The sequence below is a fragment of the Ailuropoda melanoleuca genome, chromosome 11 (assembly GCF_002007445.2).
Source record: "Ailuropoda melanoleuca isolate Jingjing chromosome 11, ASM200744v2, whole genome shotgun sequence".
Taxonomy (NCBI): domain Eukaryota; kingdom Metazoa; phylum Chordata; class Mammalia; order Carnivora; family Ursidae; genus Ailuropoda; species Ailuropoda melanoleuca.
In genome coordinates, this window is record NC_048228.1 from 92,138,145 (window position 1) to 92,165,598 (window position 27,454).

Consider the following 27,454-nt stretch of genomic DNA (forward strand, 5'->3'; position numbering starts at 1 on the left):
CCAGCGGCTGTCAGAGTGTAAAAGTATCTACGTTCAGAAAGGGAAATAGAAGTTGAATTAAGTAATTTTATACACACGTTACAGGGTGCCCTTCTGCTAGTAATTCTTAAATGCAAAAGCAAATAGTTGTGGCCACAAAGGGCTTAGTACATCTCAGCTGATTTTAGTTCTCAGACTTAAACTGGATCTGGTTGGTATGGACCTGCTCTGTGCATGTGATTTTAAGATGATCTGACTCTTCTCTGTCATTTCTTGGGTTGTATTAGTAACAGGGGACAAAGGGTGACATATCCCAGCAGAGGGCTGGGCAGTCACTTGACAATCTATTCGGAACCCGTGAGAGGAGGAGAAACTTAGTTGTACCAACTGGGGCAGCAAACAGTATCTTCAATGCCAGCTGCAGCCCGTTTGCAAATGCACGGTCCATTATTAGTAGAAGAATGTCCTGAATGGGTTCATTGGATAAAATCTCATCACAGGACAGAAATCACAGGGAGAGTGCACCAAGGAAAAATTACAGTACAGCTATATTTACTTAGTGTCTCTGCAACAGGGTTTTATTTTCCACAGTTGGAAAGGGAACCACCTGTCTCTACTGCTGATGTCAGAGAGCTCCCTCGAGACACAGGGCTGTTGGAAAGCACATGATACTGTATATATTTGCTCTTACGTCCATATCTGGCTCAGATTGGGTTTCAGATTTGTGCCCTATTGTGGAGTTCATTGAGCAGTGAGTCCGAGATGCCCTCCCACGTCACCATGCCCTTGTGAATTAAAAAGTAGCTCGTGCAAGCCCCCGTCGCAAGTGTTCCCTCAGCTCGCGATGCAAGTATTTACACTGCAGTAAAATGAATGACATGCGTCTCGGGGTTATCAGCTATGGATTCAGATTTGAAAGTGAGTATCAAGAGGCATTATATCTGCACCTAGAAGCCAATATGCTGCTGGTGTTTGGGCTTTTGTTTTATTTCTTGTGATCAGGAATTAAAAAATATATATATGTGTATATCAGGTTTGGAGGTTTTATGTGTAGAATGCTAAAGAGACCAAAAAAAACAAAAAAACCCCAAGAAAACAGAATAGTATGTGCTTTTTTTCTTTTTTGCTGGTAGCATGTCAGTATGGAGAAATTATTGTAGAGTGAATGAAATGCTTAATGCCTAATTTGGAAAGACTGGTTATTATGACCATGCATTTCAAGGGACCTATTGCATTGTTACTATTTAATTTTTTTTTTTTTCAAAAAGTTTTACAATCGTTGTTCTAGCTCTTTGTGCTGGGGGGAGATGAGGCCTTTTAAATAGTGTTCCCTAAGGAAATGCGAGGGCCACTGCACTGCACAACTCCAGGGGGCACTGTTTATGTCACAGTGAGGACTCACGCTTGAACTATCCCACTGACTATATGTCCAATCCCAGAAAATATGATGCTATCAACATTACTCAAACATTACATAAAAATAGAATTGTTACCAACAATTGCAGAAGGCTTGCTATTAGTGAAGTTGTTCATTATTTTAATAGTGCCATGCATCTCAATTTGAATATCTTTACCAACTTGCAAATTACATGGCTGTTACACAAAATAGGTGGAAAACGGAGTCTCTGAGAGTGTAAATTACATTCTTGGGCCACATCAAATCAATGTCCTATTAGGGTAAGAACCAGGGTTCTTAATTCCCAGCATTCCCATGATGCACACCTTCAATTAAATTAATATTTGAAATGATGCTTGGTATCTTTTCTCAAATCCTAAAAATAGAGTAAATAGGATGGGCTAAGACCCCTTGGTTCATCTAATCTTTCCCCCAGTGTAGGATTTTCCTCCGAACCATTAAAAGTGTTATAATATATGATTGATATTAATTAGTTTTCTGTAAAGTACTGCACTCCTTAACATGAACTGAACTAGAAATAAATATATTACCATGAATTAAGATTTTATTAGTTGCGAAGAAGAATTGGATGAAGGCACCTATGTGAAATCCTAAGTACAGGCGTCAAATTGAATTAATGCCAGCACTGCCTTGAGATTAATTTGAGTACTGAATAAGAAATAGTATACCATAACATAACTGTGTTTACTGAATCATTTTTGGCATCAAAAACTAAAGCTACATTACAGATGCAACAACAGGCTTTTCTCCCTTGGAAGAGAGAGGCGGGTGCATTTTGTAATTAAAGTGGATGTTACCCTCTGAAAAATGCTTCTAGTCTCCAGGAAGAAAACCGTCTTCTTGAGAACATTGCATCTCAGTGTATATTCAGCCTTTGCATACTTTCTGTTGCTCTGGACTTTCCCTGCATCCTATGAGAATTTTATAGTATGGTCAGCTCTATTTTCTACCCTTCCCCAGTCCAGAATACTGGGTAGACCTCACTCTATAAATTTGCATCTCATTATTATGTATATGTTTTGGAGAATTGTGGAAAGTGTTGAAAAGATGTATGGGGTTGCCTCAGGGATGTTCTAGAAGGGATTCCTGATTATGTAGGGAGGACGGATTATACAGCATATAATAGAAAGCAGTGCAAGCAGAAGGCTGTAAAGCTCCAGTGAGCCCTCTTCACAGCCTGAGATGTGAGGGGCGCCCCCTAGAGTTGTGCACTTCTGTGGCCCTGCTCTCTTACCCCAGATTTATTGCAAAATTCCCTGATGCTGTAATTCGCTGATTTTATTTACACGTACAGTATCACTTCCTTGAGGGGAGGTGCAAAACTTGAGACCAAGGCTGTCAAATGGGAAGATTCTGCACCTTATATATGCAATTTTGAATTTTCTAGTAGCCACATTAAGAAAAAAGTAAATTTAATTTTACTAATATCTTTCATTTTCCCCAACACATCCAAAATATCATATTAACATATAGCCAATAGAAATCATAATTTTCCATTTGATTTTTCATGCTAACACATTTAGAAATGTTATGCATAGTTTACATTTATAGCACATCTTAATTTTGACTAGATATATTTCAGGTGCTTCGCAGCCGTATGTGGGCAGTGGCTACTGGATTGGGCAGCACAGTTAATTTATATGCCAACTTTTCGGCATTTGGTCACACAGAAAAATGACTTGCAAGAAAAAAATCCTTACATATCTAAGAGAAAATATAACATATCCTTTATGTCATTTTATCAATTTAAAAATGATTATATGATTGATCACTCGTTTTCAGGAAGAGTCTGAATTCTAACACCATTTAGTGGAGAGGTCACTGGTGGCAAAATTGACTTGCTATTGAATTATTTTGCTCCTGTGCCTTTGTTTTCCAGTCTTCCCCCATAGATATCATCATTTTAAAACACGATTTGATACTTTGTGTCTCTTCTCACCTTTGCGAACCCCTGGTATCTTGTCAGTTTCCATGCACCATATGGATGTCTTGTTCCTTAACAGAGAGACTTCACAGACTTTTGGCTCAAATAACTTTGGTGGCCAGCACAATGGAAACAAACACTGTTTCCTGCACTTGCTGCTTCTGGTCTCTTTGGGGGGTAGAGCCAGGTCAGGACCAGTATGAGGCTGGTTTTACTTTTCTTCAGGTAAACAGAGAAACCAGCAGACACTTGGCATCCCTACAACTGAGGTGGCGATTCTGTGTGTACTCTCATGGAAAGTCAGCTTAATGTAAGACTTCAAAAGAAAGTGCTCTCTCTGCTTTGTTTCTAGACTTTTTGTTTTGTTTTGTTTTGTTTAGATGAGGAAGCCAGGCAAAGAGCAAAGTTATGCATCTACCATAATGTGGCTTGATGTTAAATTGAGTTTGAAGTATTCGTATGTGACTATAAGGTGTCATCATTGAGTACTTATTATATGTTAAGCACTGGGTTCATAGACATCTCATTTAACCCTAACACCAACCATGAAAAATAGGTATTTATATTGCCGTTTTTATTGTTGAGAATATGAGGTCAGGTCGTTTAGCTACCTCACCTGGGATCATATAGATAGCTCCTAAGTGGCAGATCCGCACTGACTGACCCCCAAGATCATGTTCTCGGAGAATGGGACCATGTTTTCAAACCAAGTCAGTGATACCTTTCAATGATGTGTTTTGTACCAAAGGCAATATACGGCAGTTTTAGAGTTGGAGGTTTCCTTCGCTTGATTTATTTGAGAAATACATTCAGAGACTGCCTAATCCTATCCCATCTTTTGACAGAAAATATATCTAGAAAGCTGAAGGGGCTTTGTCCAAGGGCAGGCAAACACACTTAGACATCAGATCACTTGATTCCTACTCCATTGTGGTTTGTCTATGTAGGTTAATGGTTCTTTTGAGAAGATACGTTGAACATTTAGAATTTTTTTTTTAACAGAAAGGTAGCCTTCTTCGGAACTTTGTATTATTAGAGGAAGACTCCTTTTTCTTTCTTCTCTATATGGTTTAGACTTTTGGTTGAAGGATAATACAAATACTGAAAAAGTGCGTGTATCCTAGGTGTTCAGCTTTATGAATTTTCACTAACTGAACTTACCCAGGGAACCAGCACTGACAGCAAGAAATAAACCATAACTAGCTTTCTGGAGCCCCTTCACACAGCCCATGTCCCCAGCTCCCCACCATTACCAAAGGCAACATCTATTCAGACTTCCAGATGCATAAATTAGTCATATCTGATTCTGTACTTATTTATATAGAACAGGATAAGATATGCACTGTTTTTTTTTTGTTTTTGTTTTTGTTTTTGTTTTTTTGGTGTGTCTGGCTTCTTTTGCTTCACGTTATGTTTCTGGGGACTTATCTATATTTTGATGTGTCCTAGAAGTTCATTCATGTTCATTGATGTACTTGGCTATACTTTGAAGGCTAAGAGCCCCCACAACCTTAATATTGTAAGTGGAATTAAAAAGGTATTGAACATTGATAGCATTTCAGTTGCTTTTCTCCAGAACATCGTCATCCATAGTTTCATTTGATTCAATCTAAAACACAATAACAAATAATAAGTCTAAATAAGTACACAAATAAAAACAGTCCATAAATCTAAATAATGAATCCAAAACACAGCAGCAGAGCACTCTGGTCCTGGGTTTTTATGCGCTCATCAACATAGGGTAATATCATGGAGAGGACAGAGGGCACAGTCTGCAAATACCCACGGGAGAGCGCCGAGTTGGAGTTCCCACTAAGTTGCTTCGCACGGCTGTGCAGACGGTTAGGCGTGGCCTATTTTTAGGTGCCCTACGTGGAAGTGGATCCACTAAGATGGAGGGTGGAAAGTTAACACCTTAGGAGCTGTCAGAGATTTTTGCTTGGAAAAGAGGAAGGAAAAGAATCTTTTCTGATCATCTGCATGGGGCAGAGTCCAACCTGGTCTCCTTAAAGCATAATAAGGCTTTTGACCTGTTAAAAGGGGAAACGCTTGCAAACTGCCTTTTGGAGATTCTTTCCCAGGCACACAAATCAAGCTTTCTCCTGTTAGTTTTCTTGCAGTTTCTCTCCTGTGGGTGTAGGGACATGTGAAGTATGGCATGCTGGTGAATTCTCTGTGGACACCCAGCCTTGTATGAAAATAGCGTGGTTTCTCGAGGCTTTGTTCTTCCTGAGGTTTATCATTTACCTGGTCTTACTTTGCTCACTCCCTGGTCACCAGGGTTCTCTCCAAATGTCCTATTAGGGAATTTAGTGTGTCTGCGGCTACTCACTCAGCCCTAAAGGAAAATCTCCAGCTGGGAAGCATTAGATGGCTCTGAAGCACGATCTTCCACCTCCTGCTAGTTGGGTTGTATGTGCAAAGAAAACAGCTGACCAGGAGACTTTATTAACTCCCAGTGAGACAGCAGCTACCCTGCGATACAGCCTTGGTTTAGTACATCTGCTAATAATGCCATGATAACATATTTTAGGCACATGACCTTTTCTCTCTCCACACCCTGCAGTAATATCTCAGGTGATTTCCTTCAAATTAAAAACCGGGTAGGGTCTCCTTCGACCAATGTAATGAGGTTTTCATTTGGGGAGGGAGGAGGGAAGGGGGGAAAAGGGGTGGGGGGGACGGGGAGAGGGAAGTGTTCTGGAGTGAGGAGGCAGAAGGATTACTTTAAACTCGTATTTCCCTAGATGCTAGAGACCTTATTCCTACATACAAAACCCTAAGTTCAGGATTGCTCCTCTCTTCTAAATTTTCTTTCCCCTGGTAACATCTTTTCTTACCTGTAGTAAAACCAAAGCACTTGTTAGTGTGTTAAATTGCATCTATACGCAGGCATAAGTAAACAGTTACTGTCACACCAGTTTCATTTTTATTTTACAAGTAGGGACTTGGTCTCACACACATGACTCGTGCCTCTTCATAGAATTCATGATAAACAAGATGGAAACTTGCTGTTTCTCTGGGGCCACTGCTGGGCTTTGTAAGAAACTCAGGTCTGTAGAAGCTGGTCTTCTCGTAGTCAGTATGAGTGAAAGTGGTATAGTTCCTAAGTTCTCCTGTATTCCTTTCCTGGAATGGTTAGGAAGTTAAATATCCATATAGCAAGGGAAGTGACGAAGCTGTGCTCTTTCAGCAAAGTTGAGCACCAGTGACTTTTCTTGCATAGCCTTCTTGATTCCCGTATGTGTGTGCAATGAAACATTTGGATTTGCTCTGTGCAAGGAGGTCTTCCCAAGTTACCTGTCTTCGTCAAGGCAGATGTATCATTGCAATTGAAAGGTGGCAGGGATCTGAGATGTAGCTGAATCTGGCCATCTTCTTTGACAGATAAGGAAACTGAGGCTCAGATCCATGAAGTGAACTGCCCGAAGCTTAACTGTGGGCTAGTGACGTAGCTGAATGAGGGCGCATGTTCTTTTCACCATCCTTTTCCTTCCGTTTTGAGCTAAATCAAGACCCACAAAGTCCCTCTACTTCTCGTATAGACTTAGCCACATGTAATCACTTTTTTTTCATTTTGTTTTTTTATTTGAGTATATCTGACATACAATGTTACATTAGTTTCAGGTGTACGACATAGTAATTCAACAAGTTTAAATATTATGCTGTGCTCACCACAGGCATAGCTACCATCTGTCACCGTACAAGGCTATTACAGCACCATCGACTATATTCCTTTTGCTGTGCCTTTTATTCCCGTGACTATAAATCTCATGAACTTGGCCTTGGATCCAGCCTCATTACCCCTTTTCTCACAAAAATTCTAAATCGTCAAAATAATGATCACCCGAGTGTAGGAAGAGTGATTTGCAGAAAAGGCCCATGAAACTGTGCGAACACTAACTCCAAGGGGCTAACGGTAAGGTTCTCATTCCTGTGGAGATAGTGAGCTTTCCTGGGGAAAGAGCAATAGTCAACCTCCCCAGGATATTTGGAGGGTCTAGCATGAGCTTCCTGCCCCAAAACAGGGCAGGCACACAGTGGCTGCGTATTTAGGACCATGTCTCACAAGTTCACTTACAAGTCACTGGTTTGCAACTTGGATGACATTTTGCTCACCCTGTCCATTTAGGTTGTCTCAGGAAGAAGTCACGTCTACAACAACTCTTCCCTTACCTTCCAGGACTGCCCCTTCCAGCTCCCTAGGTGCGAAACTCTCTTCCTGAGAAATCTGCTTCATGGTGGAGTCACACCATTCTGAAAACATTTATTTTTCTTTTTCTTGGTATGAGCCTCTGACTTCTGACAGATGCCGTCAAGGAATAAAAAAAGTATGTCTAACAGATAGATGCGTTTGTATATGTCACTGACATCCCCTTTACCCTACCAAGGAGAATTACGTTTCTGAACTGAAAGTTTATTTAAATTAATTGATGAAATTTCAGATTGAGAAACAAAGTGAAGATGCTAAAGGCGTCTGGATGTCAGAGATTTGGGGCCCCCTGTGAGGTAAGCGGTAAGAGTTGAGAGCTCTCTTCACCGTATAGTTCAGGGCTCAGAGGCTTTTTCCAAGTGCCCAGGAGTGACTCCTCCCAGTTGCTCATGAGGTTGACTCCTGAGTGGAGTGTCGGTTACACTTGCTGTGATAGACAGAAATGGCTTCCTTTTAAACATGTGATGAATATTTGAGACTTATATTTGATGTCAGGGCTATTTCTATTTGCTACATTTCCTGTTCGTTAAGAAGGCATAGCTGTAAGCCTGAATCTCTTTCTTTGAAAAAGGAATAGTTTCATTTTAATTTTGAATATAGAACTTATACAAGTTTATCACAGAAAATTTAAAAATTACAGAAAGACATACACACACACACACACACACACAAAGAAATTGAAAAAGAACTTATTAATGTGATCAGCCACTGTTAACACCTTGGTACATGTTTTCCTGGTGCTCCTTCCTCTTTTCTTTTTGAGTGTATATGTTGATATGTAAATTGTTGTGATTATAGTTTTTTCAAACATAATTTTAAATCTTAATGTATTTTGAACATTTTCTCATTTGCCATTAAATGTATTTTGCAACAGTTTTTAATGTTAGCATTGAATATACATATATATAATGAATATATATATAAATATATGAATGAATGTACATATAATTTAACTAGACGATTACTGTTGGATATTCACCCTGCCTTCAAGTTCTCAGTGATATAAATAACGTAACATTGGCTCTCCTCACACCAAAAATCTTTGCACACATCCCCCCCCGGTGTGTCCTTAAGATGAATTTCTAGAAGTAGAATTTGTGGGTTTCTGTAGATGCCCATTTTTAACATTTCTGATACATATTGCCTACTTGTCCCCTAGAAACATTTGTACCCATTTATAATCCTACTGGTAGTATCTGACATCTACTTTTGATTGAGCTGCTAAATGTGGAGGTCAGTCTTAGAAATGTTCTTCTTGGTTAAGAAAGTTTTCTTAAAAATCCTGTGTGCAGTGGGGCAAGCAAATATAAAGTAAAATTTTATGTAAGTCATTACAAAGTTTAGCTTAGGCCTTAAGCTAATTGCTTTTTTTAATGGGAATTTATTTCCTTTCAACATCCCCACATTTTTAGGATATATATTAGCTCTGGTAGAATTAAATTCAAATATTAAAACACTGGAAAGATCTACAGCAGAAACAAAAGCAAAATCACCAAACCTTTCCAAGGCTTGTCTGATGGGATTTAAAAAAAGAAGAGGAAGAAAAAAGACAGAAAAAACAAACAAACAAACAAAAACAAAAACCACACTTCACTTATTTAATTCTTCCATTTTGAGACTAGTTGAGAAATACAATTTACTTCCCTAAAATCAAGAAAAGTTAAGCTCATTAGGACCCAAGCTCTAGAAAAGAGTACCAGGGGGGAACTGTTGGACTAACAAATATTTTTTCTTCAATTTAATAATCTGCATGCCCAGTTTTCCCTGGCCCTCACTAAGTTCCTTAGGGGATAAAATAATCTTCCTGAGTGAACTGTTGTGTTAGTGAAGCTTGGTAGCACTTTAAATTTTTAAATAGTATCAAATTTAATAAAATAGGATGTGCTTTATTTTCATTTTCAATAAAAAAATTGCTAAATAATCCTATTGAGTATTTCTTGTTTATATAATCAATAACTCACTGCATTATAGATGAATTAGCCTGAAATAATTAAGGTAAATGAAAATGTCTGTAGAGGCACAAATAGGGCAGAATTAAGTAGACAAAAGCAGATTTTCACTATCCTTTTATTCTCTCTTATCTGTGGACCTAATAAGCATAATTTTGCTTTAGTTTAGATTAGTCCAACTGACTGCAGTTCACATTAATTTTCACATTATTTTTTGTTCTAATGTGAAAAATGGAGAGAGCAGATTTTGAGGTCTTTGTTAAAATATAGGCTGACTCATTTGCATAGAGCTGTTGTGCAGAAGGTTTTATTGGGGATAAAAGATGTGTTGCTGAGGTTGTCTATCACCTTCAGTTTATTTGGGAAAAAAAATAAATAAATGAACGCAAGGAGGCATTAAAGCTGTCCACTGACTTTCTTCTATTTGTTTCCCCAAAGGTGCTTTGTTCACGTTGACATTATTGTGGCAGTTTTGTGCAAAATAAGACTTGATTTGAGAGTGTTTATGGGCTAGAGGTCTCTGATATACCCTTCCCTGCCACCAGTTTTTGTGCCCTGCACGGCCTAAGCTTCAGACATGTCCCGGAGGCTCAGAGCCTGTGCTCAGGAGCTGATTTGGGGTATCAGAATCAATTAGCCCCTCTAGGAATTAAAAGCAAGCAACTGAATGCCTGTTAGCAATGATTAACTTTAAAAATATTAACAATTCTGGGCAGATCCCTTTCCTTTCTGGAAGAGTGCTCTAGGCAGGCAGTATTCCCAGGAATGTTGGTTTCCAGCTATGTAGACACTGTCTTGGATCTAAAGTTCTGCAGGGGTCTTTGCTGTGCTTTTGATTTGGGAATGAATATTTTTCTAGGTATGAAGCTTAATTTTTCCTAGAAGGGTTTTCAGAGATCTATATGCCCTTTTCAGCCGCTACCTAAACCCTTGGCTTAAAAAAAAAAAAAAAAAAGTTTTCTCAGTTATAAAATGAGTACACAGATAATCTTTATAGAGTTGTTTTGAGGACCAAAATTGATTGAAATTTGCTATAGAAAATGCTGATCTTAATGTCAAGCTCATGTAAGCCTGTTATATATGTTTTCTTCTCCATTTTTCTTTCTTTACAAGTTCAGCGTTAAATTTGTCTTTATATGTCTATTTAAGTTTATAAAAACAAATGGGCAAAGGCATTTATACTAGCAGCTCTTCACTTCTGAGTTCTTACCTGTATGCAATAATGACATCAAAGCAAATTGTCTTTGCTGTTGTCTGCTGGGGGCTTTGAGTTTGATTGTGTGTGTTTGTTTGTTTATTTATTTATTTATTTTTAAGTGGCAATTATCTGAACTAGAGAGAGTGGCAAAAGCCTGCAGTTTGGGACAGCAGTGAGGAAATGTTGCATAGTTCATCAAATGTTTTTGTTATAGAGTGGAATTATCCTCTTGAAGGTGTATTTTCTCCTTTGTTATCAACTGAGGCTAGATCTCTTGCCTTGACTAATGTTGGAGTCTTGGGAAATGTTAACAGAACTAGCGGGGGGAGAAATTCCATTGAGGATGGAATCTAGGCTCTGTGAAGATATGGAACATTATGGGCACTCAACAGATGTTAATAAATACCTTTTTCTATTGTTGGGATAAAGTGGGGTTGATTTGGGTGTGAATTGTAATGGTTAGTGAAAGGACCTTGTACTTAAAAAGGGTGTGTTTTAAGGGGAAGAGGAATCTGGATATTGAGCAAAGTAGCATTGTTTTTTCATATCAAAATTTTCTTTGTTTTTAAGGGCTGTCATCCCCCTAAAATTGTCAGCTCCCTTGTGTCCATGTCATATGCCGCCTTGGCAGGCCTTGCAATATGTTGCTGTGGACACAGTAAGATTTCAATAGGTCCTTGTTGATTGAAACCAAACATTTGGAAATCTTAGAGGCAGAGTTGACGAAGAGGTACGAGGAGGGCTGCAGGGAGAGAGGAAGAGAAAAAACAGTCAAGGCAGAGAGAGAATTAAATATAGAAACCTCTTGGGAAGCCAGAAAAGAGCAAGGTTGGTGAGCAACTAACGATTTACGTTCTCCTGAGAAAAGAAAAAAACTGGACAGGAGAGAATTTTTAATCTGAAGAGCTAATTAACCAAATTATAAGACCTCAAAAATATCCCTCTCGTTAGAGTTGTAATTTTGAGACTTAACAAAAAAAATGGTGGAAGTTACTCTAATTCGTCCCAAGAACCTATTTAAACTTTAAATCGTACAGTAACAGAAATTTGAGGGGAAAAATGCAGTATGTTGTAGTTTATAAATCATTTCGGTGTTTTGACTTCTAACTAGCCCTCTTTGTGATGGTGAAGGGAAAAAAATCTATAAAAAAACCACCTGTGCTTTCAGTGAATGTGCTGATTTGATTAAGAAAAAGTGGAATTAGGTGGCAAAAAGACCAATAAGAAAACTCCAACAACACCATGTTGAGGATGTTAAAATATCAAAAACAATTAATACAAAATATTCCAGTGTAAAGAACTTCTCCAAAATGTGTGAACATGATTTAAAAATATATATATTTATCAATATCCTATATATAAAAATATATTTTATAAACATAAAAATATATATTATAAATATATACATAATGGATGCCTAGCATTCAATGAACACAATTAAAAGTATCAGAGAAAAATCACCACAGGGATCACCTGATAATAATTAGTAAACATCAACTCTTCTTGGTCAAGTGACCAATATTATTTCACAGTTGACTGTGTTGAGGGCTGAGCCCGTAACCTTTGCCCTGAATTTTAATAATTTACTGTAGTTTTACATTAAATCGGAATATAATTGGGAAGAAAATTAGTGTTTCTTTGTGGGGAGTTCAGAGTAATGCCACTAATTGCATGTATAAAAGCCTTCCTGAGGTTGTATTTTCCTGTTCTTTCTTGATTTAGAAAATTAAAACTACAGTAATTTTCCGCTATTTGTAAGAGGGAAAAATGTGCCAGTGAAATGTGTTCAGCTAACTTAAAATGTCAAAGCTTTGGGCCATCTTTTTATGTCCAGTAATGACAAACTGTCAATTTCATCACATGATTTAGAAATTTACTGGCAACTTGTTGCAGATATCAGAGTCGAAAAACACCTTATAACACATGTGGTCTGAAAGAAGAAACAGTCTGATTTTTGTTTGTTTAATTTTCCTTCCTTTCATTTTAATATTTGAGCAACTTTACATCTAAAATGTGTTAGAGAGCAAATCACCATTTCTTTTTTCTTTAGAAAGAGATGGACAAGAGAACACATTAAATTAACCTTAGTAGAACAGGAGATTAAATTAATAGTGCTTTAAAATTATTTTTAGATACCTGGGGGATTTTTTTCAGAGAAGTTATTATCAAGTAAAAGAATTGAGCTGAGCTGATTTTTAAAAGTATATTGGGTTTAAAATTTTTTGAAAAACATATATATTCACAAATATATCTGCCGTGTGTGTCTCTCCCTGGAACCTGGAAGGGTTAAATCAGACTACTGTGGTGTTATGGGAAATGTTTTTCGGTGACATCTAGTACCTTGAGTTTGTTATGTATTCAATATGTATGTCATCATAAAACAGTGCACCTGCGTTAGCCTTCATTGTCTCAGGGTAGAAGCTGGGAAATAAGAAAAAAAAAATTAAAAAGCTCCAGAAAGGAATATTTCTGCTACTAGCATGTCAGTATTTTTCCCTGACTCTATGGACATTCTTGGTTTCAAATGCAAACTGCACAACCCAGACACTAGGGTTGGAATCCAGTGTTTATTCAAAAAGGCACCCTAAGGCAGCTGGAGTGGGAACGCTACATGTATGAAAAAAGGCAGCCGGGAAACTCAGCTGATCTGGGTACAGCAGCAGCAACTGTATTTACTAACACTTGTTTTCTGGGAGCCTATGAAAGAAATGGAAATAATTAGAAGGAACCTGAAAGGGTGGTATTTTGTTCCTTGTTTTCCTTATAAGGAGCAAAGCAAATTGCAGTAACAATTAGGGAGCCGGTATTCCCTACTGCCACAGGGATAGCCGATTTCTGGGGGGAGGAGTTTGTTTATACCTTAACAAATACAGACTGTTTTGTTGATTAAATAGCAAAAAAAAATAAAAATAAAAATAAAATAAAATAATGCTTGCCCCATTCTTTGCTTTCAAACACTTCCCCCAATTAGAAAATGTCTCATAAAAATGCAATGTGTGATAAGCTCTTGCTTTAGTCCCAAACCGAGCTAGAGTCCACTGGAGGTCTTAGAATTTGAATCCTGAGGGAGTACACGTTTTTAGCGAAGAGTATAGTTACTCTGTCATGAAACAGGCAGCTTTGCCACTTGCTTGTTTTGGAAGGAAAATAAATTAAAAAAAGATTGCAGGGGATTTTAGTTATTATATGGCCAGGGCTCCGTTTAGAGTCTGTGGCATTCAAAGCCGGCTTTAATCACAGCATGATGCTTGAAGCTTCCAAAAGTCCAAATGTTTCCTTTCTTTCTTTCTTCTTTCCGTTTTTTTTTTTTTTCCAAGCGTTACTTCACTGAGGCAGAGGGCTGCCTTTGAGTGACGTCACGAGTTTGAGCAGCAAGCTGCACAGGAGAAGGGAGGCTGGGTGAGTGACAGCCCAGCCTACTTTTTAATAGCTTTGTCATGTGACTGGGGACTGTAGTAAGACAGGTGCCTTCAGTTCACTCTCAGTAAGGGGCTGGTTGCCTGCATGAGTGTGTGCTCACTGTGGATTGGAGTTGAAAAAGCTTGACTGGCGTCATTCAGGAGCTGGATGGCGTGGGACATGTGCAACCAGGACTCTGTATGGAGTGACATCGAGGTGAGCTGGGGCTGGGCTGGGCATTGCAGCCAGGAGCTTCCCTCCCTCCCGATGCATTGATTCCTGTAAGGGGGGAAGGGCTTGGACAAGGAGAGGAGGCAGAGAAGTAGCCGGGCAGGAGCTTTTGGAAGGGAATCTCAATCTTATCTTAACTCCAATAAGTTTGCTATTTTAAGGTGGCTCTGAGATCCCTTGAGCAAATCAAAGCTTAGCTGCTGTCACCCATATCTGTTGCAGTTGGAAACTCTTTCCATGTGCCTTTGGCTCTGTTTCTACTCATATGCAATATTTATGTTCTAAGATATTGATATGAATCAGAAGCTGAAGTCTTTCCAGTGGTGTTTAGTGGCCCGGTTGGAAAAATGCCATTTCTATTTATAATAAGATGAAGATAAAAATATTAAAATGGATGTGCTCAAATAGAGTCAGTTTTGACTCTAGTCCGGATTTTTTTTTCTTTCCCCTCTCTCTCTGTTCATCAGACAGAGAACTCACAAAATCCTAAATAATCCTGCTAGGCTATTTTAGATTGCTTTCCCCACAGCACACAAAACAACGCAGTTGATTCCCTTAAAACACCTCTATGTGGTCGAAAGATTTGGTCAGCAAATAAAAAATACATCTCTGCCTTACCATGCAAGGTTTTCCATTAGCGTCGGTGGCAGGGACGCCAATGGTTAAATCTCTCTGTACCACGGAGAGCTGCCTGAAGCCGGAGAGAGGAGTTTATGCAGGGCTGTGTGTGGGGCTGCTCGCTGCTTGTGTAAAAATAGACGGCAATACATCAATTCCACAGTCTCTGCTGGCCACAATTCATACAGGGGGAGAAAAGCAAGCCGTTTCCTCATAATCTCTGGAGCCTACAGTGACTAACGGGGGGACGGAGGACCGCGGCGTGTTTGCATTCAGCACAATGGAATGTTCTCGGAAAGTTTGGGCAACTTGGGGAAAGAAGCTAAACTTTGTGTGGACCGCGATGAGATGGAGCCCAGTTGCATTGCACGGGGGATCGGAGCTACTAACAATGACTGTGGCAGAGGACTGCTAGTGCTTCCTCTGGGTAGCTGGGGGCACGTAGGGTGAGGGGGAGGATCGAGTGCCACACGTGATTTGATTAAATAAGATGTCCATGTGGCGCAGCGATACACATCTAAAGTGAAAATAATTTGGCCAGGGCCGTCTGCGAGCGCATTTCTCCTATCTAGCGAGCCATGCCCTGCGTTCTTAACTCTTTACCGGATTTGCACATGTGGGCTCGGCTTGCCCTCTCCTGCCTTGGCAGATGGTCCTTGCGGATCCTGATTGTCCTTATCTTGTCGTGATTTCTTGGTAAGGGGGAAGAGATCTGGATGATTCGTCTGTCCTGTCGCTCTTAGGAGTCAGGGTTGTAAGTGGCTCCAAAGTCCTAATTGTCTTGGAGTAGCTGGAGCGTCCTGGGGCTGGTTGTCTGGCTGGTGGTGTAGGACTCAGCTGCTATAGTTTCATTTTTCCATTATGTATTATTCCTGATGCTGTTGGGAGTTGATATGGAAATATGGAGGATTTGTTTTAATCACTGGGATTCCTGCAGTCGTTTTCAAGGAAGCGTCAAAACCATTTAGAACAGTGGCCCTTTTATGTTTTTCTGAAGGAGGTGAGTTCCCGGGCTAAGCGTCCAGCCGTGGATTGAGTTGTCGGTCGGCTGAGACTGGCCAGTCGCCTCTCTGTTGCACTGTAGGCAGCTAGCTGCAAGAAGCCCTGCCTTCGCGGCGGCAGCTCTGGGAATCGCCTCGGCCGGTCTAACATATTATGAGCAGCAGGTAGCAGAGACAGCTTTCATTTTTTGAATCATTAATGTTTGCTGTCATCCTAAAATGTATTATGCCCTTTTGCACATAATGACAGGACAGCACAGTGGTTAATAAAGGCCTATATCGCTACAGCTACTCAGAGTCTCCAGTGTTTCACAGTTTAATGAAGGTGATGTACAATAAGGTTACCAAGATGGATAGAGACAATTCACATGAAACGCACTCCACTTAAACTGTCATTCTTTACTGCCCCCCGCCCTGCTCCCTTTTCCCCGTCCTCACTAATTTTTTTCATAAGATGTAGGAATTCTTTTTTCATTAATATAATTAATGTGGCCAAGTCCACTCTTTCTTCTTTCTCTCTTTAAAATTTACCATCAATGGCACAAAAACCTCCAAAAGGTTAATGGAGAATTATACTTAATTATGATGATTCATTATCATCAGTGCAGTTAAGCTAATTTATTGTCTGCTCCTTAACTAAGAGAAAAGTCTGTTGGGGTGAAAAAACGTACAATAATTAGACTTTGTGTTTAGTGGCTGCTTTATCCTCTTAAATCTTATTATAAAATTAAGGCTACGGTTGGGAAATAGCTGTCATAGTTGCAAAGAGGCAGTAGAATGTGTCTCTGTAATTGCGATAAAGCACACCTGTTACAGATGTATAGGGAAGCAGTAAATATCAGCATGTCAGATGAGGACAGTTACAGGGCTCGGACTGTTAAGTCTGGCATCATCCAAAGGCCAAATATAAATTAATAACAGGAACACCTGCTACCACTAATGTGTTTTAGATTATCAGGATAATGCCACATTCAGAAACCCTGATTTTATTAGCATGTCAACATTGGCAAGAGCACATGCACATTTTCGACCATAACATAAGAGCAAAAATGAGAGGGAAAGAGAGGAAAGAAAAGAAGCGTGTGAATTACAGCCCAGCAAAATGCCAGAAATTGATCTGGTCTTTTTAATGGTTTTCAAAAGTTACTTAAAAATGCATGTTCCTGAAAGGGTGAAGGGTTTTGAACAAGCCATGCCTGGAGAAGGCAGCGAAGGAGAGAGACAGCAAGAAGTTGTTCACCAATCCGCAGGGCATTCCGGCATTCCAAAGCACGGCTCCTAAGTTATGCTCTCCATGACAGGAACTAAGGCCAGACAGAGAGCTCCTGTGTTTTCTACCTTTGTTTAACTTTTTGTTGCTGTTTTCGTGGTTTATGCTTTTCTGGTTAAGGACTATCCCTCAATGAAATCCTGGTGTGTTTTGAACCATTGAAAAAGTTATCCCTGGTCTCTGGATTGACCTTGCTGTGGAAGGGTTAACGTTGTGTGTTTGTCCTCGGAGGATAAGCAATGTGGGCATGTATGGAGCCTGAGAAGTGTTACACCCATGACAAAATGGGAACATTGTACCAGAACAACATCTTCTCCCCAGCCTGCCCCCCCACCCCCGCTTACTTATAAACCTAGTCAAGTATACCGATCTGCAACTTTGGGCTACCTCGGATAATAAAAACGGAATGACCAATAAAATGATAAGGAAAGAGTTTAGGTGGAGCGGATTGCCCTTTATTTTTGGCATTACTTCTGTGCCCGCAGTTTGGGATCCCACGGGGGCCTGGCGGTCTTAGAGAAGAATCACAGTCATCTTCAGGCTGCTCCCAGCCTCCCCTTACCAACTGCTGACTCCATTACCCAGTACCTACTTCTCAGCGTGGTGCTTATGATCGTGCTGCTGCATATGACCCGTGTAATGTAGCCTGCCAGGGATGACAGGGGTGTTCGAGAAAAAAATCTGCATAAAACTTATTTTATTCAAAACCTAAATGTCAAGCGGGATCTTCAGCTTCATGCCCAACTGCTGTCTGGATGTGAGCAACTCCACAGCATCCCTCCTGACCTTGGAAGGTAGGGCCGTGAGGGCGCCACTTCCGAGTGTGTGCCTGCTGATTTAGACACCTTGGCTTGCAGGTGGCTAAGTCCTGCGGCTCCGCCATCGCAGACCTCTGCAGTAGAAAACTTCTGCAGGGTTCTTCACAGTACGCAGTGAGGAAATCAGCCGTCAGATGGCCAGTTTGAGGTTAGAAGACCACCTCTTCGATCACGTGGTCCACTTTTTTTTCACAGTGTGGGACAACTGAAAGTCCACCTACTCCACGCGAGGAAGTGAAAGGCTATTCCGACCTGAGATAGGCTTGCTGACAAGCAGCCCAGCCATAGTGTGGGCTATATTAAACCTCTCCATAGATTGAAGTCATGTGAAAACTCCAAAGCAAAAGAGTTCTTTTGAATTCACTGAGAGCACAGTTTAGGGATACAGATGGGGCGCCCGGGTCGCTCAGTCGTTGGGCATCTGCCTTCCGCCCAGGACGTGACCCCAGGGTCCTGGGATCGACCCCCACATTGGGCTCCCTGCTCTGCTGGGAACCTGCTTCTTCCTCTCCCACTCCCCCTGCTTGTGTTCCCTCTCTCACTGGCTGTCTCTCTCTCTCTGTCAAATAAATAAATAAAATCTTTAAAAAAAAAAAAAGGAATACATAAATGATGAAAAAATATAATTGTGGAGTGCTATAGTAGTTTTCCTGTGTAGATGTCAGGCAATCGAAATCGTACATATGTACACACACACACACACACACACCCCAACACACATGACTTTCAACTTAAACATAGTAAAAGATGTTAACGATCATATAGAAAAACTTAGGACTTTTGTCCCTGTCTCAAGGTACTTGTTTTTGACCTGTTTGAAATGATGTGCTAAAACTCATGAAAAGTCAAATTGAGAGTAAAAGATTAAAATAACAATTCAAGAGAACCATAGATAAATTAAAGGGCTTGCATCATTTTTTGCTAAAGGAATTATGTGGATTATAATGGTTAAAGGGGCAAAAATGGGTAAAGTTTTCCTGGTAGAGTTCTTAATGCTTTTGTATTTCATTTAGTTTATTTTGTTTCTATTGTGTGTGATGGCAAATCCAAGGTAAAATCAAATTTGTATCCTTCCCTCAAGAGATTATACTCAGGGTAGAGTAAAATTTTGCATATGGTGAACCAGAAAACATCTTGAAACTCATTAAGTGTTCACCATCAAAAAGGTACAAATTCAGGAGATTTCTAACTGGAAGAATCAGAGAGGGCTCCAGGGACACATGGCACTTACCATGAATCTGGAGGCAGAATTTTGTATGGAATAGGTCAGGCACAGGATCCTTTAAGAGCAAAGTAAGTAAAGGAATTTAGGATTTTTTTTTTTTCCTCTGGTTACTAAAACCCTGGAAACCAGCTTTGGTGGTGTGGTTGAATTAACCAGGCTTAATTCCTATCACATGCTATTGCAGTATAATAAATTCCTGCAGTTAATGAAAGCTTTTTTTTCCCCCCTGCCTCCTACAGTGTGCTGCTCTGGTTGGTGAAGACCAGCCTCTTTGCCCAGATCTTCCTGAACTTGACCTTTCTGAACTAGACGTGAACGACTTGGATACAGACAGCTTTCTGGGCGGACTCAAGTGGTGCAGTGACCAATCAGAAATAATATCCAATCAGTACAACAATGAGCCTTCAAACATATTTGAGGTAAGGGTGTGTCCCTTGGTGAAAATTAATTTCTCATTAAACTTGGCTTGGGCCGCAATATGATTATTGGCCTGAAAGCATAACGGGTTCTTACTTTGCAGTCATCAAAAGACTTTTTATCACAGGCAGGCACTTCCGATTGTGTGGAAAAACAATGTTTGCAAAATAAATGGATTTTGTTGTTTTGAGAATGAAGGGGCTAAGGGCCCCCAACAGAGTGCATTAAACTGTGTTGAAATACTAAGGGGGTTGTGAAAGAATTAGTGACAGAGAAGAACAAAAGTCTAAACCTGTCTATTCCTGTCTATTTCCCACAGAAAAGGGCCTAATGTAAATTAATGTGAAATGTAAAAGAATGCATTGTTTTTTTTTATCCAAGAGATTAGACATCTACCTTTATTTGCCTCACAAAGTAAGTGAGCAGTTACTCTTATTGTTATTTTGTGATCATATCTCTGATTTCTGTCATAGAAACTTCTAAATCCAGCTACTCTAATATTTACTTATAAATTAGTAAAAATTCGCTTACCTTTCAATAGTGAAAATTACCTCCCAGGCTCCAGACTCTTATTATAAGCCTACCCTATAATAAGGAATGTTAATCTACTCCTATTAAAGTGTTACTTTGAAAAAAGAAGTTCTTTCTCACAAGATCAGCACTCATTTACTTGAAAATAAACGGTTTCTTGTAGGGACAGACATTGAGCGCTCTGGCACACAAGTTGAATAAAGATCGTCCAATCAACCACTTTCCAATATCACAGCCACCCACACCTCCATCATCATCTGACTTCTTCTCCCTAATATGTGCCAGGCTCCATGCAAAGCACCTGAAGTATATTTTTTAATCCCACCAGCAGAGACATTTCTTAAACCTCAGTGTATTTGGTTAAAATCTTGAGTCATTAAGAAAGCCAATTTTACAATATTTATTGAGTTTTTCCAGCACCCAGCACATAAAAGGCACTGAATAAATGTTTATTGAGTCATTAAGAAAACCAATTTTACAATATTTACCGGGGTTTTTCAGCACACAGCACACAGAAGGTGTTGAATAAATGTGTGTTGACTAAAGAGTGAATAGTGACTATGGTAGTATTAATAACGGTAATCATGAATGATAACAACAGTGGCCAACACTTGGAGACCCCCATGCTCTATAGGTTTCTTCTCACATCTCCCTCAAAACGGCCTATTTTTTAGGTGCCCTGAGGGTCATTCCCACTTTGCCTACGCAGACACCGAGTCTCAGAGAGGTCAAGTGATTTTCCCCAAGGCGCACAGTTGACCAATAAAGGTCAGGGAATTGAACCCCAAAAGGATCCGACTTCCCAGTCTCTATCACTGATAGAAAATAGAGTTACAGTGAGGTTGGATGACAACCATCCTTTGCAAAGACGTATCAAGCTGCTGCTTTGCTGAATATATTTAAAAATAGAACAGACTCGTTCCTTTCAGTGTTGGTTGGTTGGTTGACATGGAAGCAGGGATCGCCGGCGGGGCTGGGGGGTGGGGGCGGTGGTGAGTAGCTGGGGTGACTGTAGGTTCTGGCCAAGGCGAAGATTTTCTAAGATGTCTGAACAGAGTCTTAGAAGAGCATTCAAGGCGATGGAGTCAGGGCTGCGGAGAAGACGCCCTGAAGGTCTGTGGTTAGTTACACTTCCCAGGCTTCTCAGCCGGGTCTTAGAAAGTTCATGTGAGGACTTGGCTAGTTAGAACTGGTAAATTGAACATTCCTCATTCAGTACACTTGTCAGGCGACAGGCCCGTTTTAAGTCATGCTGCATTAAATAAACAGTACTTTAAAAAATGTCCATCTCTGTGGACCTCTTATCTAAAAATCGGCTATTCCCTGTTGGGTGAATGCCATGCATTTTGCAAATGACGGCTAGGGAATTACTAATAGACATGGGGGTGGGGCATGGGCGAGTCAGTGCCTCCCTGGTGGGCTAGTTTCAAAAATTCCCTTCTCTACGACCTCGTGTCCCCATGTTCCGCGTTGTGGCATCTGCGTGGGGGCACTTCTCATTTACACCTTTAGGACACTTGGTTCACCAGCTAGTTATATATAGATGCTTTAATCTATGTGAGGACAGCCCTTTTGCTTCCCTGTATAACTTTCTACCACTGATAGAATTGTTTTCAATGCTCTAAAACACAAGGTTCATTTAATTTAATTTCTCATTAGCTCATTTTAAACCAGTGACTCTCAACTCAGAGCCGTCTTGCCCCCCAAGGGACGTTTAGCAGCGCTGGAGATAGGTTTGAGTTTTAGGACTGAAGGCAAGAGGCTTCTGCTGGTATTTCATGGGTGGAGACGAGGGTTGTTGCTAACTGTCCCACAGGGCACAGGACAGCTTCCCACAGCAAAGAACTATTTGGCCCTAAAATGACAGTAGGGCCGAGGTTGCGAACCCTTAAAGAAAAAAAAAAGAAGTCACTGAAATTCCCTTTTATGAAACACCTAATCTGAACTGGTCAGCTTTCAGAGAGAAGATACAGTACCGTTAAGAGACTGGGTATGAAGAATCAGAAGCCACCTAAAATTATGGAGATTCCCAGGGCCCTGGGACTGAGATGTCAGGAATTCTCTTAGTGACAGCGAAAGTGACCGTTTAGATAACCTGTAACAGTTTTCTCTGATGTCACAAAACTCACTCTTCTTTGCCTGTGCAAAGGGTAAGGCCATATGTGGCAACACTGTGACACAGGCTGCCTTCCCCAGCATTTGCATACAGCCAGGATGCCTCGAGTCTTTGCCCTCTAGCGTTAAACTCAGACATCTCTGCTCTAACGGGGAAAAAAAATGTGTGTGTGGAGCATAGGTGAAATTTGCAAATCGTCTCTCCGTGCGAGGGAGGTCCAGAGGCAGGACAGTAACTCTTGAGGGGACACAGCTTTGTGGTGCTTCCTCCAAAGCTGCCTTTTCCCCAGAGCCCTTCCCGGAGCCTGTGCCTTTAAGCCTCTCCCCGTGGACTTTACCCGTGCTCACTTTCTTCCAGTTCTCAAAGCCCTGCCTCATCACATTTCTGAAGGCCTTGTGCTTGAGCAAGCCAAACAGTCACGGTTTCCGCCACCCTGATCTGCCAATAACAAGTGTGATCTACCTCCGATTCCCAGAATAAAATGAGGCACCGAGCAGTTCAACACTTTCCCTGACTGAAGCAGCGCATCGATGACTCCCCTGGAAACTGGCCACAGGATTTCTGAATTCTAATCAAAGCAGAGAGGAAGGGGTATTTAGAGATACAGATAGGATATAGATAGTCTATGGAGAGTATAGCCAAATGTTAAAACCTTGGGAGTAAATGGAAATTTCTTCCTTTGGCCTCTTTCGTACGTTTGAATCTAAGTTTAATTTTTATTTGACGTTATTATTTTTTTTAGGATTTATTTATTTATTTTAGAGAGAGAGAGAGTGCACAAGCAGGGGTAGGGACCGAGAGAGAGGGAAAGAATCCAAAGCAGATTCCCTGCTGAGCGCCAGTGCCTGACGCCCCTGGGATCGAGGTCATGCCCTGAACCGAAATCAAGAGCCGGTCACTTAAGTGACTGAGCCACCCAGGCGCCCTTCTTTTTATTTGACTTTAAAAGAAAAGAAGGACATAACTGAACGTCCCACTTTGGGAAAGAGTTAATTCCTTAGAGGGAGCAAGGGGGTGCCGATATGCAGTTGTCCACATTAGTTGAGAAACTGGACACACAAACAACGGTCTCTGCTTGCACAACCGATGTTGGGTGTGTAAATGCGGGTGACCAGGTTTGATTCAGAAGCCACTTAGAAAAACAGGACGCAGGCTTTTATAGGGGCAGCGTCCAACGAATCTGATCCATGTGTCAGGAAAACAGGATGCTGTCTCTGGACCGGTTGGTAGCAAGATTTATATTTCAGAATATTGCAACATAACTTCCTTCCCTCACTTGCCTTTGTGCATTGTTTGAAGAAGGAGAAGAAAGGAGTGCTTTTACAGCATGGCAGTATGTAAGGATGGGTGGCCTGGGATGAGCTTAAATAGCACACTGGCCCTTCTTCTGGTCACCATGGGCCACCTTGTCCCTGCTTCATTCAAACATCTGCTTTCCATGCCTCCTTGACACTACTGAACGAGCATCTTCTATTCCTCCGTCTGCTACGTCTGAATACAGCCACTTGAGTTTCTTTAGAACATGGAGAGTGAGAATGTAGTTGTCTCGAGGTCATGACTCATAATATGTTCCGAAGCCTGCCTTTACTAAGGGGGGGAGAAGGGCCCACAGCTGCAGCCAACATTCATGTCCACTGATCACGGAGATGCTCAGGAAGGTCTGATACTGTGGTCTTTTGTGGGAGACAAGGCACAGGGTGGTTTCCCGTTGTCTATAAGGTGTGCTGTCATGCCAACAAGGGAATGGTTGTTGGAAGCTTTCAAGAATACCTGGTTATTCTGAAGGGAATGCAAGTGATTTGATATTTCTTCTTTTGACTTTCAATTATAGTCTCATTTTTCTAAAACGGGCATATAGTATGTACTTATGAAAAAGTTTCAAAAAACTTGGCTATTCAAGTGACTGTGAGCATTTGGGGAGCAGGGCGCTTGTCTTGTTCACTGAAGTTTTTCTAGATGTTTTGTTAGAAAACAACAGAAAGTAAGTACTCAAAAAATATTTGCAACAAAAGGAATAAATTGACCATCACATATTTAGTGATGGCGTGAATTGCATTAGGGTATATATAATTGCATAGAAAGCACAAAGGATCTGTTTCCTAAAGAACCTTAAACCTAGTTTGGGAGGTCAAATGAAGAAATGTGAAACAATTAGCAAACAATGGAAGACTGCTATACACGGGTACATATATAGAGGTTTATTAGCAGTTAAAAATAATGTAACACTGTATATTCATGTGTATGTGTACATGTATATTTATACACTCAGGGTTTATATTATATATCTATTAGCAAGTGCAAGACTGTGTGTATGCATATAGACATGTATACATGCATGTGTATGTGCGTGTGTATCCTAGCTAAGGTGGGAAACAGCAAGAATCACATCACCAAGGCTGATACAAGAATAAGAGTGAAGTGTTTTCAAAGAAGGGTTATGAAGGTAAGGAGCTCGATTTACCCAAAGCGAAATATGTACTGATGGTAACGTAGGGAGAGGAGAAGCAGGTTGGGCTTTAGGGAGGGTACGAAATTACAGCAGACTGTGAGAACGCAATTGGGACTGTTTAGAATTGGCACAGTAGGAATTAGGGGGCCAGTGAAGGTTTTTAGCAGGAGAGCAATATGATGGAGATTGTATTTAAGAGTATGTAAATTCCCATGGTTGTAAATACTGTGGGCAAGCAGAAAGCGGAAGTAATTGGACAGCAGGCCCTGCTGCATTCCGAACCCCATGCAATGCAGGTGCAGGGAAGGGACAAGGTGACAGTAGAGAGGATGGTGTCCAGGGAACAAAGACTTGAAGCACCTCGAAGGAAAATTCCATCAGCCCTGATGAATATGAGTTAGGGAGGGAGGTGGCAAAGAATGCTAACTCAGAAATATTCCAAAGAGAATCAGAACTTCATGGATATCTTCTGGTTGCGTTTCTATTCACCTTTAGAAGCTGAAGTACTTTCTTAGAACTTGTGAGTCATTTTACAAAGGGGCTCTCCGTCTCTCTGCTGCCTCGGGGACCGAACATATTTAACCCAATCCACAAATTTACGTGGTGTCTGCTTTTTTTCACTTGTCTCCTTGGAGGAAATTCTGCAGCCTTCCATGGTAATGAATTCCTGCTCCTGACTGTGCCTGTGGTCAGACAGACTTTTCTATGAATGGCAAACCTCTTGGAATTTTAACAGACCAACAGAGACAGAAATCTGTATAAAAACAACCCCACCTCAGTTTAATCATCAGGAGAATAAATTCTCCTTTGTTATTTTGGAGACACTGAATTTGTTTACAATAATCACTTCTTCGAGATTTCTGGAATTTCCAATTTGCAATCAATAAATGTTTGTCATTTGAATTAAATTTACAGCCCCCAACCAGATTTTTGCCACACTTGGCAATGACACTTAACGGAGAACATCGACTTCAAGGAAGAAAATAATAGCCATTTAAGTGGGGAGATAATTGGCTGTAACATAAGAACAGTGAAAAATGTTGAAACTCATGGAGACTTATGGAGTATTTTAAAAATTTATGTTGTACTTATCTTTGCATTTGTAGTCTACCACAAAATTCCAAATTCTGGGTATAAATCAGTTAGATGTTCATCTTGGAGAGTCACAAATCAGGAAGCAACAGTCTGACCCAGCCTGTGTGCTGTTTTATTTTCAGCCTCTATTGTTGGCTTATCTTGTAGTGGGACTAAATAGTGTTGTTTTGTGTGCGTGTGTGTGTGTGTGTGTGTGTGTGTGTTTGTGTGTCTGGTCATCTACATACCTCAGTTAAAGACTATTTTAGACTTCTTGCTTTGATAACATCTGCCTTATCTTGGGAACATCTGGTTTATCACCCTATTTCCTCCCTGCCATTATGCTGACCACTGGAAAAATAGGGCTCAGGAGTTCTGACCCACAGGGTTATGTCTACCGGAATCAACCCCCACTAATAAATAGTAAGTCACAGGTGCTGGTTACATGACCACCTTCCACCATCACCAACTTTCCTGGGGTTTGCTTTTGTTAATGTAAGTTGAGGTTACAAGACATGGATCGGCTGCTGTTTTTCATGGAAGTTGATCCGGTTCTTTGCCATTTGCAATTTGGAAAGTGAGAATCTATATGTTTAATTAGACACAATGATTGTAGAATGTACCGTTTTGTGGGGTTTTTTGTTTTGTTTTGTTGTTTTTGGTTTTTGGTTTTTTTTTAAAGTAGAGACCAATTATTTCATGCCAGATACTTCAGGTGCTCCGAGATGTAGGTGAACCATTTTATGGGCATAGCTTGGGTTTTTCCCACCTTCTGGATTCTCTAGGGGGTCATTTACCTACAAATGACCCTGCCTGGATTTCTTTGGGGCCAGAAAAGTGGAGACCCACATTCATGAGGAGGAAAACCTAGAGAGGAATCAGGAAAAAGTGGCTCATTGCCTCTTAGATTTACTTGAAAGATGTAAATGTAGGTTAAAGTAATCAGGATTCAGGATGCTGGATTGGACAAACTGTCTATTTGTACAGTGACGGTGTGTGCTTGTCTAGCAGCCTTACACATATGTCGTGTCTGTTTGTCCATGTGCCCCTGTCTATATGAAATGTCTCGGAGACACAGCCCAGCAGATGGCTCACCTCTGAATGAGGTCGACACACAAAGCAGATAAAAAGATGAACTTTCAAGACCGCATTGTTAAACAGAGAGCCAAATTGTTCTTCCACTCTTCCCTACCCCAGACTTCACATTTTTAACAAGGCTAATTTGTCCCTATAATTATGGGCCTATTCTTTTAGCAATGAAAACTTTTATTGTGGGTTTTATAAAATGAATTGCCTGCGATGTAAAGCAATTTTGTAAGGCGTTTTTTTCCTCCTCCTTTAACCTGTGAGGTTACTTTTAAGATTGTGCTCTCTCACATATAGTTTTGAAAGCAAAGCAGGATACTGTATTTTACTGTAGCCTGCCAAAGTTGCTGAATTACAAGTAGCTAGAATGCGAGCTCGGGAAAGGGGAAGAGAGGTATAAAGGAAATAAATACACACTCTCATTCTTGGCAAGGGCAAAATTTTATGAAGATAAATGACTTCTTATCCGTTACGCCATTTGTCCCAAAACAATAGTCGGAGATACTTTTGTGCCTTTTCTGTTCCCAAGTGATAGAATG

At 40.5% G+C, this 27,454-nt stretch overlaps 1 protein-coding gene across 1 annotated transcript in view; it reads left to right on the top strand.

Moving 5' to 3' along the window:
- PPARGC1A (PPARG coactivator 1 alpha) overlaps positions 1–27,454 on the top strand; it is a 461,990-nt gene that overhangs the window by 349,894 nt on the left and 84,642 nt on the right. The window contains exon 3 of the mRNA XM_034670962.1: positions 19,482–19,661. Coding sequence (XP_034526853.1) covers positions 19,482–19,661 — 180 coding nt within the window. The remainder of the gene's footprint in view (positions 1–19,481; positions 19,662–27,454) is intronic.